At 36.9% G+C, this 19,601-nt stretch overlaps 1 protein-coding gene across 1 annotated transcript in view; it reads right to left on the bottom strand.

Annotated features, from left to right (window-relative positions):
* The window catches only part of Heatr5b (HEAT repeat containing 5B), a 74,317-nt gene that overhangs the window by 30,738 nt on the left and 23,978 nt on the right, over window positions 1–19,601 (bottom strand). The window contains exons 13-23 of the mRNA XM_013013520.1: window positions 18,616–18,725; window positions 17,133–17,296; window positions 15,918–16,093; window positions 13,982–14,087; window positions 12,814–13,004; window positions 10,793–10,952; window positions 9,017–9,206; window positions 6,376–6,545; window positions 2,896–3,040; window positions 2,381–2,620; window positions 1,268–1,519 (exon numbers count right to left, since the gene is read on the bottom strand). Coding sequence (XP_012868974.1) covers window positions 1,268–1,519; window positions 2,381–2,620; window positions 2,896–3,040; window positions 6,376–6,545; window positions 9,017–9,206; window positions 10,793–10,952; window positions 12,814–13,004; window positions 13,982–14,087; window positions 15,918–16,093; window positions 17,133–17,296; window positions 18,616–18,725 — 1,904 coding nt within the window. The remainder of the gene's footprint in view (window positions 1–1,267; window positions 1,520–2,380; window positions 2,621–2,895; window positions 3,041–6,375; window positions 6,546–9,016; window positions 9,207–10,792; window positions 10,953–12,813; window positions 13,005–13,981; window positions 14,088–15,917; window positions 16,094–17,132; window positions 17,297–18,615; window positions 18,726–19,601) is intronic.

Raw genomic sequence — 19,601 nt, 5'->3', positions numbered from 1 at the left:
CAAAAAAAAGATAATCTTTTGTGAAAATTTCTGTATCAGTGTTCCCAGAATAGTAGTTATACTATTCAATGTTAACATGGATAACTATAAGATATACTTTGACATCTGAAGCAAAATATTTAATTAATATAACTGTCTCTCCAAACAAGACCATTCTTTTAGAACATAGGTTGGCAGAATCATATAAAGGACCAGATACTAAATATTTTTGGTTTTGCAGGTTATATCATTCCCTCCCGCCCCCTTTTCTTCCCTTCCTCCCTCCTTCCCTCTGTCTCTCTCCCTCTTCCCCCCCCCCCTCCTGTTCCTGGGGCTGATCTAAGAGCCTGGGCACTGTCCTTGAGGTTTTTTTACTCAAGGCCAGTGCTCTATCACTTGAACCATAGATCCCCTTGCAGCTCTTTTACATAGCCAATTGGAGATAAGACTTTCCTTTTGTAGCTGGCTTTGAACCACAGTCCTCAGATCTCAGACCCTAAGTAGCTAGGATTACAGGCATGAGCCACCAGCACCTGGCTAGGACATATCATTTCCAATATAACTATTCAATTCTGGTGTTTTACAATACAAAAGCAGTCACCACTGATATGTAGATTCAAAAGTATGCTGAGTTCCAATAAACTTTATTTACAAAAACAGCTGTGGGCTAGATGCAAACTACAGTCAGATTCTTCCAATTCTGACTTCAGAAAAATTCAAATATGTAGTCAAGAAACCTAAGCCCACGAAATGGAAAGAAAAAAATCCTAGGAGAATAGAAGTAGAAAGGGAAAGCTTTTCTTTTAGCCCTAGAGTAAAACCTATTCTAGATATTGCTTAAAATTAGGTCCCATTGGAATTCAAATAATACAAAGTGCAATAATTAAATTACATCCCACAACACAGTTCAGTGCTACTAAAGAAACAAAGATTTAGCACTTACATAAATTCTACAATGTCTGGCAACTAAAAAAACTTACCAAATGTAGAGGAATAAATCTCACAACAGAGGAAAAAAATTACTGGAAATATAAATTTAAACAAATATATGTATCTGTAATCTATCCACCCACTCATCTACCAATCTATCCATCCATTCATCCGTGCGTCTTTGGATCACCTTCTTCAACTTTTCCTCCAAATGGGGTGAATTGATAAACAGAAGACAGAAAATTAAGGTAAAAAGCAAGGCAACTAACAATCAATGAAAGGCGTAGGCCAAAAGCATGCTACATAAATATACCTAAAAAGATACTTTGAAGAAAAGAAGTATAGATTTTATATTTACTTTTAGGATTTCGTAGTTTAGCAGAACGCGCCATGGCAAGATCAAAGTGAGCCTGGTCTGCATTCTCACATAGATGGATGATTCGACAGAGGCAATCTGCAGCAAATACCCGAGTAGCCCAGCGAGGTGCCACAAAAGGCTTTGACTTATCTTCTTCGCCTAGTGTGGTAAACATGGTATCGTCGTCCATCTCATCTTTCTTTTCAGATTCTTCATCTTTTCCACTACTGAAGGGAGTTGCAGTACTCATATCTAAAATGAAAATAAAGATGATAGCACCACACATACAGGAAAAAAATGGTGCTATAGAGCAGCATTAATTCTCAAAAACGAGGAAAGGATAAATTACCAATCTGAATATCTATACACTGTTATGCTACAAAGAAACCTGGTGGGGTGGGGGTTTTTTTGTTTTTTTTTTTTTTTGGTCAGTCATGGGCCTGAACTCGGCCTGGGCGCTGTCCCTCAGCTCTTCAGCTCAAGGTGAGCATTCTACCACTTGAGCTACAGCACTACTTCCGACTTTTTCTGTTTATATGGTGCTGAGGAATCAAACCCAGGGCCTCATGCATGCAAGGCAAGCACTCTCCTACTCACCTTCCCAGCCCTTAAACCTGGTATTTTAAGGTATTTAATGTAGTTTCCGCTTTCAAATATTTTGAAATACATTTCAAAAAGAAAGGAAGCCGGGCACCGGTGGCTCACACCTGTAATCCTAGTTACTCAGGAGACTGAGATCTGAGGATCACAATTCAAAGCCAGCCCGGGCAGGAAAGTCTGTGAAACTCTGATCTCCAATAAACCACCAGAAAACCGGAAGTGGCACTGTAGTCAAGTGGTAGAGCACTACCCTTGAGCTGAAGAGCTGAGGGACAGCACTCAGGCCGAGTTCAAGGCCCACGACTGACAAAAAAAAAAGGAATCTGAATTCATTTGGAATATAATTTTAACTTTTACTATTTTTACAAAGATTCATAGATGAAAATGATGAGTATTTTTAAATATAACTACAAATTTACATAGCTATATATACCTATATGTATCATTATATGCTTGTATATTTGTCAGAAGCATCATTTTTTAAGAATTTATATATACTTATTAAATACATACCACTAGAAGCTGCCAGCACATCTTTACAAAGCATTAACCAATGGGAAAGTTTTTCTACTGCCAGCGATGAAAGCATATGCCCCAGTGTGTCATGAATATCAGAACATAATTTCCTATCTGTCTCCCGATCAAGCATTCCAAACAGAAGTCCTTCAAGGCCAGTTTCTGTTATATTAACACCCTGGTGTCGGCAATGGATGTCACTTTGAGAACTAACCCCAGGTGCAAAAGGATTGACATCTGAAAAGGAATTTGTACAAATGAATTTATATGAGATTTTGTTGTGCTACAGAGAACAATAATGCTAAAAACTAAATCTTACGTGTAATTTCACAATAGCAACAAAATCAGAAATTTAAAAATACAACTACTGTCTCTCTCTAGTTCATATATTTTAGAATTAAAATTGTCAACTTTAATCTGACAATAAGGATAAAATCCTGGTTTATAAGAATATTCAATATTCAAACTGAAAAATTTAAGCAAAGAGAATATAGACAAAGAAGAAAACTTACTGCCACTACTGCTCTCTTTATCCCCTGCATTTTTGGCGAGACTCATGGCATATTCACAGACTTCAGCTGCTTCTCTCTGTGCAAGTTGCCGGAGACAAGCCACAGCTGCCCGTCGAAGTAACAAATGGGAACTACATAAGTGAACCTGCAAACCATAACAATTCAGACAATTATTTAAGCTGAAGTTCTTTAACACACTTACCCAATTAATATGTATGAGATAAAACCTCTATTTGTCAAGAAGCTCCTCCTTTAGCGATCGCAGTTGTCTAAAATATAATAAAAATGGTATTTTGACAAAATAATAGCATTAATCTACTTAGATGAAAATGCAGAAGTACTTTTTGCCCATGTTTTTTAATTTTATTTTTTGTAAAGATGCTGTACAAAGAGGTTACAGTTACATCAGTAAGGTAATGAGTACATTTCTCATCAAGTATTATTACCCCCTCCTTTGTTTTTCTACTATCCCTTCCTTCTCCCTCCTCCCCCATTTCTCCCCTCCATCTCATTTTTATACATATATCTGGCTGTCTTCTAAAATTTTTAAACACACAAAACTCAAATGTAAGTAACACCAAAAAAAAGAAAAAAAAATCTCAACTGCCTGCCAGAACAGAAAATACTCAGAGTAGTACTTGTTCATTTTCAAAAACATATTACAATATATTTAATACTTTTATGTTATTTAATAAAGATTATTGAATAATTTATCTCTCAATACATTTGCTAAAGAAAATCACATTTCGTTTGTTTTAGGCATTACAAACAATATCACACAATATTGCCATTTCTGAGGTAATGGCATGAAAGTTTTAAACATCTGTATTTTTTCATTTCTTTAAATAAGCCCATGTATGTAGACTATTTTTCTTAGTAAGCATCAAAGTATCTGATTAATGAAGACAGCATGAGAGACTATTGGCAAGTTCCAAAGAGACCATCAGTTGAATGGCCCTTTTTTCATGTTTAGTCTGCTATGTTATTTCCTCATCAGCTGCCTATAATCTTCCCACACAGTCTTTTGGAGGAGGTTCAGGAAAGTGCTCCAATATGCCTTGTAATAAAATCCTTGATGTTCCACTAAGGAAATCAACTTGGAAACATTATAGTTTGCTACCATGGAGGAAGCTCAATGTATAATATGTGGCTTACTGATAAACACCACTGTAATGCGTATTAAGTCCTGTTATTACTTTATTAGATCTTCTTGTGCTCTGTGTTATCAGGTTCACCTCCACAGAATGAGAAAGGAACCAGACAATTTAGGAGTGAATATCTGCATTTGAATTGCATCAGGTACTTATCAAGTCTATCTTGCTCAAGAGATGCCATCTATGTCCTCAGAATTTGTATCAGACAATGGCTTTTGGAAGGATATTTAATATCTTGTTACATGTGCAATCTAATACATACTAGTAGTTGGTAATTTTCTTGTAGATATCTTTTGTAAACATGTCATGTACATTTGGTACTGCCTGTGGCTCACTCAAACTCCTAAGTGGTCCAAGATAGACTGAATTCCTCCTAATATAAAGGAAAACAGGAGCAAATCTTATTGAGTAAAGCCACACTAAATGTACCTACTCTTAACCTTCCTATTACCCTGAATGGCCTTTTCCTCTTCTCACCACAGCACTATCCTCCCCTGGTTACAGGATGTTTCAGAGCTCTCTTCTCACTGGATCTCTTGACTGGCTGACTGGTTCTACGAACAACTGGCTTCTATGAACAACATAACCTCTACCTTTCCTTTAATCTCTCCTTCTCCTTTGTTTGCTTCTCTCTTTTCTAAATCATCTATGCTCTCTTTTTCTAAATCTTTTTTTTTTTTTGGTTGGTTGTAGGGCTTGAACTCTGGGCCTGGGCACTGTCCTTGAGCTCTTTAGCTCAAGGCTAGTGTTCTACCACTTCAGCAACAGTACCACTTCCATCTTCTATTCTCTTATATCTTACTTTTTCCTACATTTCCAGTGGCCATCTAAATGCTTATTCACCCAAACTTACTTCTCTTGCCAGATCTCTATTTTTCTGAGCTCCAGCCCTGTGTAACTATTCACATGGCTAAAACTGCATTACAGATATCCCAACTTTCTCCTCAAAGTTAACCAAATCTCAGAAAATTTCATTACAATGGTCAAATCAGAAACCTAAACCTTTTCCTTTTCTCAATGTCCCTTTTCTTCTTTCAATAGCCAATTGATGAACAAATTCTGTCAAATTTACTTCCTAAATACCATCCAAATCCACTTAATTTTCCTTATTATTACAACCAGCTCAGAGCAAAGCATTATCACCTCCATGGTAGAACATCATAATTTTTACCATACAGAGTCCATTTTCATCAGGCAGAAAGAATCAAATGGAAAAGGTACAAATCTGATTAAGTTATTCCTCTGTAAAAAAACCTTCCTAATGTTTTTCCTTTGCTTATACAATAAAGTATAAATTTATACTATGTATAGAAATCCTGCATAATCTTCCATCTGCTAATTACCTTGATTCTTGCGGCCTGGGATTCTCCTCTTCTCTCTGGCTTAACTACTTAGTTAACTACTTAGTTAAGCCTGAGAGAAGAGGATGAATTGCTTCTTTAAATGTATGTCACTTGAGAACCTTGAATTGTTATTGTCCCCTCTGACTACAAATAAATGCTGTCTAAAATCGTGCCCTTAATGATTAACTGCAAATTAACTCCTATTTTGTAAATTGTACCCCATGGAGTTTTTTCAGAAGTCATATCTTAAACTAGATTATGACATGACCCGACCTATATTCTTTGCTAGCTCTTATCTTGTTTGTAAATAGCTATTGTTATTTTCTTTGTAACTATAAATCTTACTATGACAATAGTTTGATCTCATCTCACTCACAAACGCACCTCCAATACTCTGGTTTCTGAGGCTATTAGTAAATATCTGTTAAATGAATAAATTGATGACTGTAATGACAGCTACAGAATCTCAGAAGTTACCAATCAAGCTTTAAGAAATAAAATTTTAAAAAGCAAGACTATTTGTGACCCATTCTTAGTTAAGAAACAAACAGTTGACTGAAGTATTTTTTAGAAGGCTTAAAAAGAGCTGGGTGCAGTGACTCACACCTGTAATCCTAGCTATTGAGGTTGTGGTCTGAGGAACAAGGTTTGAAGTCAGCCTAGGTAGGAAAGTCTGTGAGACTCTTATCTCCAATTAAACACCAAAGAGCCATGAGTGGACCTGTGGCTCAAGTGGTAGAGCACTAGCCTTGAGAACAAAAGCTGAAGGACAGTTCCCAGGTTCTGAGTTCAAGCTCTAGAACTGGCACACAAAAAAGGCTAACCTGTGAATAAAACAAATAGTTATGAAATGATTATTGATGCCTATGCCTCAGAACTCACAACCAAGGAAATGTATTTTCTTTTGATCCAGTTTGTTCTCTTTGGAAAGAAATGTAAAGGCTCCCAGAATAAATCAGTGAATAAAACAGCTTTATACTTACACAAAGGCTAGGAACAAGACTGGATAGGTTGACATGTCGTGGGGCAAACATATGCAGCTGCTGAAGGCAAGAGATGGCAGCTGCCTGAACAAGAGAGTCAGAATGGTCCTGGGTGATTGCACAACCCACCAGACAAGAAGAACGAATAGTAGAAATTGTTGCTCCATTTCCTAGTAGAAAAATGAAAGAAAAAGTAAAGTACAATTATTTTATTAGTATCACTAAAACACCACCTAGAAAATAATTACCTTCTAAATAACCCTTTGTTCTAATTATTACATAGACTTTAAAAACCAAAAGTCTGCAAAGTTCATGAAAGTAACTGTAAAACACAACTGTATTTGGGTAACAAAAATACATCTGCCAGCACCGGTGTTTCACTCATATAATTCTAGCTACTCAAAAGAACTTAGATCTGAGGATTGAGGTTTGAAGCCAGCTGGGGCAGGGAAGTCTGTAAGACTCATATCTTCAATTAACCACCAAAAAGCCAGAAGAGCTATGGCTCAATTGGTAGATTAGCCAGCCCTGAGCTGAAGCCCCAGGACTGGAACTAAAACAACCCATCTGTCTTTTATTTAACAATATATATATATATATATATATATATATACACACACACACACACACACACACACACACACACACACACATATACACACACATATTTCTGATAAATGATTTTATTTTTACAAATGTTACTGCTTTATTTTAAAAAGCTAAATTTTGAAAAGCCAGTTTTCCCATTCTCTGTTCAACTATTACTATTACTTCCAATACATAACTTCAAATATTTTTCTGATAAGATTAATTAAAATTTTGCTGGACTCCAGTGGCTCACACATGTAATCCTAGCTACTCAAGAGGCTGAGATCTGAAGAACGCAGTTCAAAGCCAGCCTGGGCAAGAAAGTCCATGAGACTCTTATCTCCAATTAATCTCGAGAAAACCAGAAGTGGTACTGTGGCTCAAGTGGTAGAGCACTTGCTTTAAGCTGAAGAGCTCAGGGACAGCACCCAGGCCCAGAGTTCAAGCCCCACAACCAACCAAGAAAAAAAAAGATTAATGAAAATTTCTACAGAATCGGGAAAATTTTATTGTATACTGCATATATAATAATTTGATTATTAAATATAAGTTTAATAATTTTTTCATTGTACATACATATAAATATCATCTTAGGAGAACAAAGAATGAATCATATATACATATATAATCTTGGGAAAGTTCTTAACCTCTTCCAATATTAGTGCTTCATTTGAACAATTGGGATAATGTGTGTTTCTGCACTATCAGAATTAAATGAAGTAAATATTGATGAAAAGCTTGTCTGAAGGACTGGAGGCCTAGGGCAGATGGGAGCCTGAGCAAAAGTATCAGACCCAGGCTAGGATGTATGTAGCTCAGTGGCAAAATGCTTGCCTAGAAAGTGCAATGTCTTCTTCAATTCACAGTACCAAAAAAGAAAAGACAAAAAATAAAAAATGTGCCAGGCGCTGGTGGCTCACGCCTGTAATCCTAGCTACTCAGGAGGCTGAGATCTGAGGATGGCGGTTCAAAGCCAGCCCGGGCAGGAGAGACCGTGAGACTCCTATCTCCAATAAAACCACCAGAAAACCGGAAGTGGCGCTGTAGCTCAAGTAGAAGAGCGCTCACCTTGAGCTCAAGAGCTGAGGGACAGCGCTCAGGTCCAGAGTTCAAGGCCCACGACTGACAAAAAAAAAAAAATGCAGTTGAAAAAAAAGCAGCAGACCTGAGTTCAAGTACCAGTCAAGGAAAGAAAAAAAAAGCTTTTCCCATTGAAAGCATTTAATAACTGGGAGAGTGGGGGAAAAGGGAAAATTCAAAACAAACTTTATATATTCATATTCAGTATACATTCACAAGAAACTGATTTCAGTGTTTAGCCATTGATAGAATTAGTTCTGAGCAGTAAGAATAATACAAATGTATCACTCATCTGCTAACACTAGACAAATGATCTTCTCTGAGCTTTCCTCCCCATAGAAAAATAAGGTACTATTACCTGCTTCATAAAGGAGTAATTTTTCAAACTATGTTCCTGACACTGTGTTCAAAACCAGAGTGAATCAAACTCCATGAAAACAAATAGAAACTTGTTTTATTTGACTTTCAATGGATCCTAAGTAAAATTTCATTGAAAAAAATGTTTTAGCTCCTTTAAAATTTAAAAAATACCTGCATGGAATAGGTATGTTGTACACATTTTTTAAAAATAGCAAAGGCAAAATGTTGTGTGCTAGAACTTAAAAACAAAGATATTCAGTAGATTAAAAAAATTATCACAAGCTGGGTGCTGGTGGCTCACACCTGTAATCCTAGCTACTCAGGAGGCTGAGATCTGAGGATCATGGTTTAAAGCCAGCCCAGGCAGGAGAGACCATGAGACTCCTATCTCCAATAAACCACCAGAAAACCGGAAGTGGCGCTGTAGCTCAAGTGGTAGAGCGCTGGCCTTGAGCTGAAGAGCTGAGGGACAGCGCTCAGGCCCAGAGTTCAAGCCCCATGACCGACAAAAAAAAAAAATTATCACAAAATGTCTTCAAGCAATGTGATATCAGCATTCAGAATATTAAAAAAAATAGCTATCACCTAGTTTCTTTAAGATAGTTTTACTTACCTTGAAGTTCAGGGCCAACAGTAGTTATGATAGCACCCAAACATCTCCCAAGACACTGATGTACTTCTGTATGTGAAGGAGGAACTGTGAGCAACAAGGTAAGAACTAGAGATAACGTGGGCTCCACATAGCCACGATACATTGGGCCACTCGAATCCACTATCAAGGCGAGTGAATGAAGAGACCAAGTCTAGAATGAAATTCAACTATTTCAGTTATAAGGAAATGAGAACAAACTGAATTAAGTATACTGAATTGTTACATCCTTGTATCCTTTCATATTTTTAGCACATTAACATGAACTTGGAAACCATGATTATAGTCTACTACAACACATGCTTCAACGCTCACTGGGGTTATACTTATTTGCATGTGTTATGTAAGGAGAAACATAAAGACAAAAGGAAATTTAGAGGAAGGGGAAATAAAAAGATGGTAACTAAAAAACTTGAGCCAAGCACTGGTAGCTCATGTCTGCAATCCTAGTTACTTAGGAGAATGAGCCTGAGGATTTCAGTTTAAAGCCAGCTCAGGCAAAAGATTCAATGAGGTTCCATCTTCTTAATAATTGGAGGCATGGCTCAAGTGGTTGAGTGCTAGCTGAGCAAGTGAGCTGAGCTAGTTCAAAGCTGTGGATTAAAAACCCAGTACCTGAATTGGGGGAGGATTCATCAAGCTAACAATGTAAGCAAATACAAAAAAAGAAAAACAAATTCAAAGGATAATAAAGTAATAAAGCAATAATTCTAGTTTAAGTGAAGGCTGGGTGCCAGTGGCTTATGCCTGTAATCCTAGCTAGTCGGGAGGTTGAGATCTGAGGATCACAGTTCAAACTGGCCTGGGCAGTAAAGTCTGTGAGCAATGAGGAGTTTTGTTGCATATTGTCTTGATCTCCTAACAGAAAATGTAATTCAGAAATTAATGACCTCTGCTGAATGTGCCATGACTATGATGTCACAGTAAGTAAACAATTACAACAGGGCACCATCTTGTTTTATGTATTGACAAATTAAAATTTAATTTAAGCATATTTTATACTTCCTTTAAGAGTCTTATGTAGAAATCACACAAAATTGAATTTTTGCAAAAATGACTTTAAGAATTGTATTTCTGAGTAAATTGAAGTACAAATGTAAGCCAAGTGCCAACGACTCACACCTGTAACCCAAGCTACTGAGGAGGCTGGGATCTGAGGATCTTAGTTCAAAGCCAGCCTGGACAGGAAAGTCTGTGAGACTTTTATCTCCAATTAACCACTAGAAATCTGGAAGTAGTGCAGTGGCTCAAAGTGGTAGAATGTTAACCTTGAGTAAAAAAGCTCAGGGACAATGCCCAGGCCCTGAGTTCAAGTCCTATGACAAACAAAAAAATATATAATTTGAGTGAAAAGTAAAATCTTGTCAATATTCTATTACAAATAATGTTTTGTTCTAAAACAAAATAAAAGAACAAGAACATAATACATCTTTCCAAACAACTTATCAATGTCACTATTATTTTATAGAGCAAATAATTTTCCTAAAATCATTATTAAAAGTGTTGGTTTTTTTTTTTACCAGTCCTGGGCCTTGAACTCACGGCCTGAGCACTGTCCATGGGCTTCTTTTGCTCAGGGCTAGCACTCTACCACTTGATACAGTGACACTTCTGCTCTTCTCTGTGTATGTGGTACTGAGGAATTAAACCCAGGGCTTCATGAATGCTAAGCAAGCACTCTACCACTGCGCCACATTCCCAGCCCTAAAAGTTTTTGTAATTAAAAAAATACATCTCTACCTGAACTTCGGAGGATGTACCATCTTGTGCTAGAGCCAATAAAATGCTGACACTGGTCTTCAGGTGCTGTCCTGAGCCTATGCCACCAACATAACGATGCAAGCAGCCAAGGGCCAATGAATGGCCAGTTCTAGACACAACATCTCGAGCTGACTTCAACCTGAAAAAAAGGATCATGTTTCAGGGATGGATTTCTCTATTTTCCTCTAGCATTAAAAAACACACAAAGTCACATACGGAAAAAAGAAAGATTCTGGAAAGTAAGAAAGATTATAATCATGATACTTGATTTTTCATTCTCATAACTTAACACAGAAGAGTAATTTAAGTGTCACTTGGAAATACTTGGAACAAGTAAAACTAATCAGAAGGCATCCAGCAGAAGATTAAGTGTCTATGAATGCCTTAGCTTGCTCATTTTACCCTCAGGAATTCAAACAACACACTGGGCCATTATTCTATCCCAGCTAGTCTGCCACTGTGTGAAAAGACAAGGAAAGCTATTCTCAAATGAATTCAGAAAATACTTTTTTCAGGATTACTATATAACAATCATTGAGTCCCACTGTCTCTTATTTATGATCATGATGTGGTTTTGTACTATTTAAAATATGTAATAAAATGGTATATAATTAAAGTGCTAGTTCTTAAACTTATTTTTGCTAGTCCTGAGGCTTGAATCCTGAGTTTAGGCTCTGTCCTTGAGATTCTTTTGCTCAAAGCTAGCACTCTACCAATTAAGCCAGAACACAACTTTCAGCTTTTCCTGAGTGGTTTACTGGAGATAAGAGTCTCTTAGACTTTCCTATTTGGACTGGCTTCAAACCATGATCCTCAGATCTCAGCCTCTAGAGTAGCTAGGATTACAGGTGTGAGCCACTGGCTTAAACACTTTTTTAAACATTTCGACTTAAGTATTTGATCACCAACTTCACAGTTAGTAATAACTACATCTTATCTTCATGCCCCAGCCTTTATTGCTGGTTATTTTTCAGGTAGGATCTAGTATTTTTGCCAGGAGTCAGTCTGATGCCATAATCCTCCTACCCTGTGATCAAGGACTTGCTCTACCACATTCAGCCTATTTGTTGAGATGAGAGTTTCACTTTTTGCCTGGGCTAGCTTTGAACCATAATCTTTCCAACCTCTGCCTTCTGGATTAGCTGGCCTCACAGGTTTAAGCCACCATTTCTAACCTGTCTTATTGTGTTAATCATATTTATTTATATCTCTGAGAAAATTCTTTAAAATTAACAAAGAAATCCTGAAAGCCATGATTAACTGTGTCTATAATAAGAGAATAATATGAGATAATAAGCTTGGTGGTAGTTTAAGTGGTGCTGTGGCCCAAGTGGTAGAGTGCTGCCTTGAGCTAAAGAGCTAAGGGACAGTGCCCAGGCCCAGAGTTCAAGCCCCATTACTGACAAAAAAAAAAAAGAGATTTATTCTAAAAAGCAATTCATAGAAAGAGTAGTGGTGGTAAATGGAAGCAGATGGAAGAAAAAAATGATGCAGAGCCTCTCTTAAGTGAGTGAACTTACCTGAGAAGCCCTGACTAACCTTCTTGGTTCCAAGAGCTGGATGAGACAACTCCCCATAGCAGAAGTACCTAACATGTTAGACTTTTCCAAGATTCAAGAGCTGAATCTGGGCTGGGAAGGTGGCTCAGTGGTAGAGCGCTTGCCTTTCATTAATGAGGCCCTGAGTTCGATTCCTCAGCATCATATAAACCAAAAGGAAAAAAAGCCGGAAGTGGCACTGTGGCTCAAGTGGTAGAGCACTAGCCTTGAGCTGAAGAGTTGAGGGACAGCACCCAGGCCCAGAGTTCAGGCCCCACGACTGGACCCCTTTCCCCCCAAAAAAAGAACTGAACCTTCAATAAACTGCACACTGGCATCATTGTGAAAAATATAAAATACCATCATAAGCTATACCAGATGGGAAATCCATAGTCCAGTACACAACGATTTATTACTTAAAAGAGAGAAACTTATTTTTTGGTAAAAAAGAATTCCACTTACTTGTCAAAGCTATATTGGGCCATTCTAGCAATAAAAGTTGCTTCTCCCACCACCTGAGCCATTCTCCCAAGAGCTTCTCCTGCTGCACACCGTAAGATGGGGTTGGGATTATCAAGAGCGCCCATAACCAGTGTAAGAGCAGATTTTCGAACCTCTTCGGGTCCTAAAGTACTTTTATTTTCAGCTAAGCCCTACATTGATTCCAAAAATAATAATTATGATAGTTTATATTTCAGTCAAATAAAAGAAAATACAATTTTTAAAAATATACATATATCTTCATACATTATTTTAAAAAATACATATATCTTCATACATTATTTTCTTCTGTTCACTATCATATAGATATTCTATATCTATAATTAGTACTTGTTAAATTGACAATAATCACTTTCCTAACTATGATTTTAAAACAAGATAAATAACATAGCTAATAGACAAATTAATCATAAAACCAATAATCCTTGGAGATTTTTTAATCCAAAGATTAATATCTAAATGCTGCTCTTGTATATAAAGAATATTCTATTATTAAGCTGACTACTATTTAACTGATTGGAATTTATCACTCTAAGTTAAAGGAAAGAGAAGATCTGAGAAGTGAAATACTAATTCATTTGTATAAAAATTCAACAAAAGATAACTATGTCTTACAACCATAATCAGTATATATGTAAAGACCAAATTCCACAAACAATAATCAGCAACTAACTGTTCATTCAGTTTGTTCATCATACTAAATGCAAATGTCTAGTCTTGCTCTTCTTACTGTTCGGGAATTTAAATTTACTTACTTGAAACAAAAAATGTAAGTTATGATACCAGAGAAAAATGTTAACAACAGCATACCTACGAAGAAAAATGAACCTGTATGATATTACAGCTCCTTATTCTCCCAACCACTAAGGCAGATCATGATCACTTTTTTTGTTTTTTTGGTTGGTCAAGGGGCCTGAACTCTAGCCCTGGACACTGTTTCTCAGCTCTTCGGCTCAGGGAAAGTGCTCTACCACTTGAGCCACAGCCACATGCCACCTCCAGTTTTCCGGTAGTTAACTAAAGATAAGAGTGTCAGGGACTTTCCTGCCGAGGCTGGCTTTTATCTGCAATCCTCAGATCTCAGCCTCCTGAGTAGCTGAGATTACAGGCATGAGCCACTGGCAAATACCTTTAATGCACTAAGAACAGCAGTGAATATATTAAGCTGCACAGCTTGCTGGCGAACACCCTTGGCTTGTTTAACACATTCAGCAAAGTGATCCAACATTTGCAATCTGCAACAAAAGGATAAAGTTCACATTAGCAATAATTTTTTCAAGTATTATCTAAAAGACAGAGGTAAGTACACCAATTGTTTAGCAAATAATATCCCATACTGTCTGTTTTGTGTCTCACTCTCATGGCTGATCCAAACCCATAGCTCTTCCTCATAAATATATAATCATGTAATTAACCGTGTATGCTTGGGGAAGTGGGGGTGAGGTATCAGTACTCAGGGCCCCAAGCTCTCTCTCAATTTTTTGCTTACAGTTGGTGCTCTAATACTTGTGTCTCACCTTTAGGTCCAAACTTTTGCTAGTTAATTGGAGATAAAAAGAGTCTAACAGATTTGTCTGTCCTGCCTGGTTTTGAACCTCAATCTTCTGAGCAGCTAGAATTAAGACATAAGTCATAGGCACCAGCACCAAGCTATGTAGATTATTTTTAATACAAAAATGAAAATTGTGGCATATTGTTAAAATTATCTTATATAGAAGAAAAGGGTATCTCATATCTTAAGTTCAGAAGCTATTAGTAGATTTCAAGTAATATTTAGTTTTGATCGGTTTATTGTTTTGTTTCTTTTGTACCAATATTAGGGATTAAACTCAGGGCGGTGTAGTCTCATTGATCACAGCTAGCACTCTACCATTTAAGCCACACTTCCAGTCTAGCATTTTTGCTGGTCAACTAGAGATGCAATCTTTTGGACTTTTCTGCCTGGCTTGCTTCAAACCTTGATCTTCTAGATCTCAGCCTCCTGGATTTCTGAGAGTATAGGCAGTGCTTAATTTCAACCAAATATTCATATATCTGGGCAAGACAAAATGTCATAATTAAATCTTAGATATGAAAAACAATTTAAATCAAGTAATATATATGTGTGTTAAATATTTAAAGATAGAATATCTTTCATATACTAATTGATTGATTGTGGTACTGAGACTCAGACTAAGGGTCCTGAAATTACTTAACCACTTAAGCTGTGACCCTGAACACTTTTTTGCTTAGATATTTTTCAGGCAGTGTCTTGTACTTTTTTGACTAGACCTGTGGGGTCACAATCCTCTTACTTAGGCATACCACAAAGCTGAGATCATAGATCCATGCCACCACACTTAGCTTATTGACTGAAATAAGATCTCATTAACCTTTTGCCTAAACTATCCTTAAACCTCCATCCTCCTAATGTCTGCCTCCCAGATAGCTGGCCTAAAATTTTTATATTATCTTGAAGGCCTTTCAATAATTCATTTTTCTTTTCTCTTTTAGAAAATCAAGAATATATAAAAATGTCTACTCAAGTTAGGGATAGTGATTGTGAATATCAAATATAGCAAACCAAATGCTTTTGGTATCTTAGTTCCCCAAGTTCAAGACTTGAACCATACCTCAGAGACCAATCTTATTACAGAATAAGCTCATCACCTATACAATTGTACAATAACAGAATTATCAAACTGATACTTTTAATTAAAGACCTAGTTGACTCAAAATTTCCAAACAAACCATTATGATGAAAATGTTGCAATTCAAAAGCTGGGCGCTGGTGGCTCATGCCTGTAATCCTAGCTACTCAGGAGGCTGAGATCTGAGGATCGCGGTTCAAAGCCAGCCCGGGCAGGAGAGACCGTGAGAATCCTATCTCCAATAAACCACCAGAAAACCGGTCGCCTTGAGCTGAAGAGCTGAGGGACAGCGCCCAGGCCCAGAGTTCAAGCCCCACGACCGACCAAAAAAAAAAAATGTTGCAATTCAAGACATAGTCCACAATAAACACAAAAATCTACTGTATGAATATAGTTTACATTTAGCTAAAACTACCTTATTGACTTTATACTAACCGGTGTTTGTAAGAAACATGAGGAAACACAACACCAAAAAGAGCCACAGAGGCATCAATGACTGAGACTCCAAGAGGGAGAGGACCAGGTACAGCTTCTCCAGCAGGTATTCGTAAATAAATAGAGGAAGGGTCATGTTCCAGAGCCCCACTTCCAGATGCACTATTTGGCTGGAGCTGCAAAGAGTAACATGAAAGTTACTTAAAATTACTTTAGAACTCTCTGTTCGTTTCTAGCTCTCTGCTCTCTCTCCCTTTTCTAGCTCTTTTCTCTCTTTCCTTTCTTTCCTCTTTCCTTTCCCAGCCACGTGGAGTGCCAACCTTGCCTGGTCCCAGCAGGTCTACTGAATAAACCTACCCCTTACCTGAATAAAAAAAAAAAAAAACTACTTTAGAAAATTTACTTGCTAAGAATTAGATATGAAGCTGGGCATAAGACAGAAAACTAATTAAAAACCAGTGATTGCAGGTTTGAGAGTAGTCCAATGGTAAAAGGCCAGGCAATGAGCAGACAGCCAGATGGAATCCCAGTCTTAGACAAAAAAAAGGAAAAGAAAAAGAAAAAAAGAATCACTATATCTAAACTTCTTTAAAAACAAAAATACATTTTGGCCATTAAAAAAAACAATTCTTTAAAAACAAAAATACATTTTGGCCATTAAAAAACAATTACCATTAATAACAATATATAGGATTTTAAGAAAAGTTTTACTCATTCTGAAACATTTTTATACAACCTACTTTGATGTGTAAACAAAATAATATAAGCAATACTTAAGCCCACAAAAAAAAACTTAAAAGAGGGCTTTTGATCTTTTTAAAAAGCACACTTAAAAAATGGTATACTCAGTGGGCAAAATAGTTGCTAAACTTATAGTCTAGTCACTCTCTCATCCCTCTCCAACCTGCTGGAGGCATACCTCAAGTCATACAGCACCAGCCAATTAGTGAAAACAAGCATCAAAAACCAGTTACAATTAATTTTGCTACAACTAACATAGGATATCACACAAACAATACTAAATAAACACAATTTGCCAAATTCTACTTTTTATATTTTTCATCACCTATCTACCATCATGATTCTATCTGTGTCTAAGAAAGTTAAATGAAAATTAAACTTCAGTACGTGATATTCTCTTTTAAATGACAAAAGTATATTAGGACCATTGTTTTAGGTTAATATGGCATTTCATTTTCCATTAAGGCTTACTACCTGGTCTTCAATTGATTTATGATCAGTTTCTTGCAGCCAGGAACCGAGAAGAACACTGTCATCATAGTGGCAGAGGGATCGGAGGAGGGAGGTAGTTGTGTTGGCGGAGTTGTCAGTCAAAGTGAATTCGGCCACCAGTTCCCTAAGAAGTGCATTGAAAGATCCTACAAAAAAATCTTCAGATTAAAAATTATAATTTTCATGAAAACTACAATACGCTTAACAAGAATAAAGTAAGTATATATTCTCTCTTTTAAAAAATCTATTTTTTAATGGTAAGGGTTTTGAACTTAGGGACTCACATGTGCTAGGAAAGTGCTCTACCACTTCAGCCATGCTCTCAGCCCTAATTTTTCTTTTTTTTAAAGATGGGTCTCAGTGGGGCATTGGTGTCTCACACCTATAATCTTAGCTACTCAGGAGGCTGAGCTCTGAGGATTCAAAGCCAGCTTGGGCAGAAAAGCCCATTAGCTTCTTATTGCCAATTAACCATCCAAAGTCCAGAAGTAGAGCTGTGACTTAAGTGGTAGAATGTAGATTTGAGCAAACAAAACTAAGGACAGCACCCAGGCACTGAGTTCAAGCCTCAGGAAGTTTAAGCCTCAGGAGCATCCCCCTTACCCAACAAAAGATGGGGGTCTCACTATGTCTGGCCAGAACTCTTTGGGTTGAAATGATCCTCTTGTCACAGTTTCATAGGTAGTTGAGACTAGGGTATATGCCACCATTTAAAGTTTTATAAGTAACTATCAATAAAATTTAGGTGCATCTGGGACTTGGTTAATAATACAAAATTATATTAAATATTTTAATACATCTTTTAATATATAAAATGTCATTTTTTATTATTGTATATGCCTTAAGAAAAAACACAGAAGATAAATCTTTTATTTTAAATACAATAAATGCTACACAACATTAATTATTGCTCATTGCCAATGTCACGCAAATACTGAACTACAGCTACTAAAATTCTCAGGCATAGTTATTTAATATTAATGTTTTACATAATGTTTTATTTCTACAAAGTATATTACTAAGTCTCCCTTCAGGTTCCTAAATTATAGGATATATTACAATGTATATGAAACAGTTTAAAATATTAATTGAAAGTTCAGATACTGAAGATAAACCAGCTAAATCTCAATCCAAGCTTAGCTATTTACTAGCTCTGACTCAGAGAAGTTACATTATCTTTGTCTGTCTGGGATTCTTTGTTATTAATTCATAAGCTAAGTTTTAGAATCATAAAACTAATATAAGTAAAGGGCTTGGAATGGCAACTAGAACACAATAAAACATCAACAAGAGTGAGCTCCTTAAAAAAAAAAAAAAAGAGTGAGCTTCTTTACTTGAACTTTTGTACATCAGTGGCCTTTTTTTCCAAAGTGGTTCCATGGGATTCTGGTCAGACTCTTTTAACACTGAGGAACTGTAAGAGCATATTGAAGAATTTTTATCAGATACTTCAAGTTTTTTTTACCTTCGTAAGTTTTGGGAGGTAACAAAGCCAAGATATCATAAAGTCTTAAACGGACCATTGCTGCACTAGCTTTCAGATGTGCTCCATGGGCTTTAATTACAGATGGAATGCTAAAATAGCAAAAGCACAGTTAAGATCAGCTTTGTAGAATAAGCATTACCTATTAATGTTTGGCAATATATTGATGTAATGTCAAAGTACATTGATAAGTATCACACACATTCACTTTATTTTATGATATTTACCACTGGCAGCAAAAGCATGTTAAAATACATTTATATATATATATATATATTTTTTTTTTTTCTTAGTTGGTCCTGGGGCTTGAACTCAGGACCTGGGCTCTGTCCCTGAGCTCTTTTGCTCAAGGCTAACACTCTACCACTTTGAGCCACAGCTCCTCTCCCAGTTTTCTGGAGATAAGAGTCTCACAGATTTTCTTGCCAGGCTGTCTTTGAACCAAGATCCTCAATTCTCAGCCTCCTGAGTAGCTAGGATCAGGTGTAAGCCACCGGCCACTAGTGTACATTTATACTTTAATTAACATCAGAAATTCTAAGCCAGGTATCAGTGGCTCACACCTGTAATCCTAGCCACTCAGGAGCTGAGATCTGCAGATTGTGGTTCAAGGCCAGCGGGGGCAGGAAAGCCCATGACCCTCTTATCTCTAATTAACTACCAGAAAACCAGAAGTGGCACTGTGCTCTAGAGCTCAAGTGGCAGAGCTCTTGCCTTGAGCTGAAGAGCTGAGAGACAGCACCCAGGCCCAGAGTTCAAGCTCCACGACTGACAAGAAAAAAAAAGAAAAGAAAAAAAAGAAATAGTTCTTAAAAAGTCACTTTTGCAAAAATTCAGTTTTGTGTAAGTTCTACGTAAGACTTTTTTTGTGGGGGAGGGGTCCAGTCGTGGGGCCTGAACTCTGGGCCTGGGCGCTGTCCCTCAGCTCTTCAGCTCAAGGCTAGCACTCTACCACTTGAGCCACAGCG

Source organism: Dipodomys ordii, unplaced genomic scaffold, assembly GCF_000151885.1.
Source record: "Dipodomys ordii isolate 6190 unplaced genomic scaffold, Dord_2.0 Scaffold20, whole genome shotgun sequence".
Lineage (NCBI taxonomy): Eukaryota > Metazoa > Chordata > Mammalia > Rodentia > Heteromyidae > Dipodomys > Dipodomys ordii.
The sequence above is the reverse complement of the archived record's forward strand: the minus strand, read 5'-3'. Positions and strand labels throughout refer to the sequence as shown.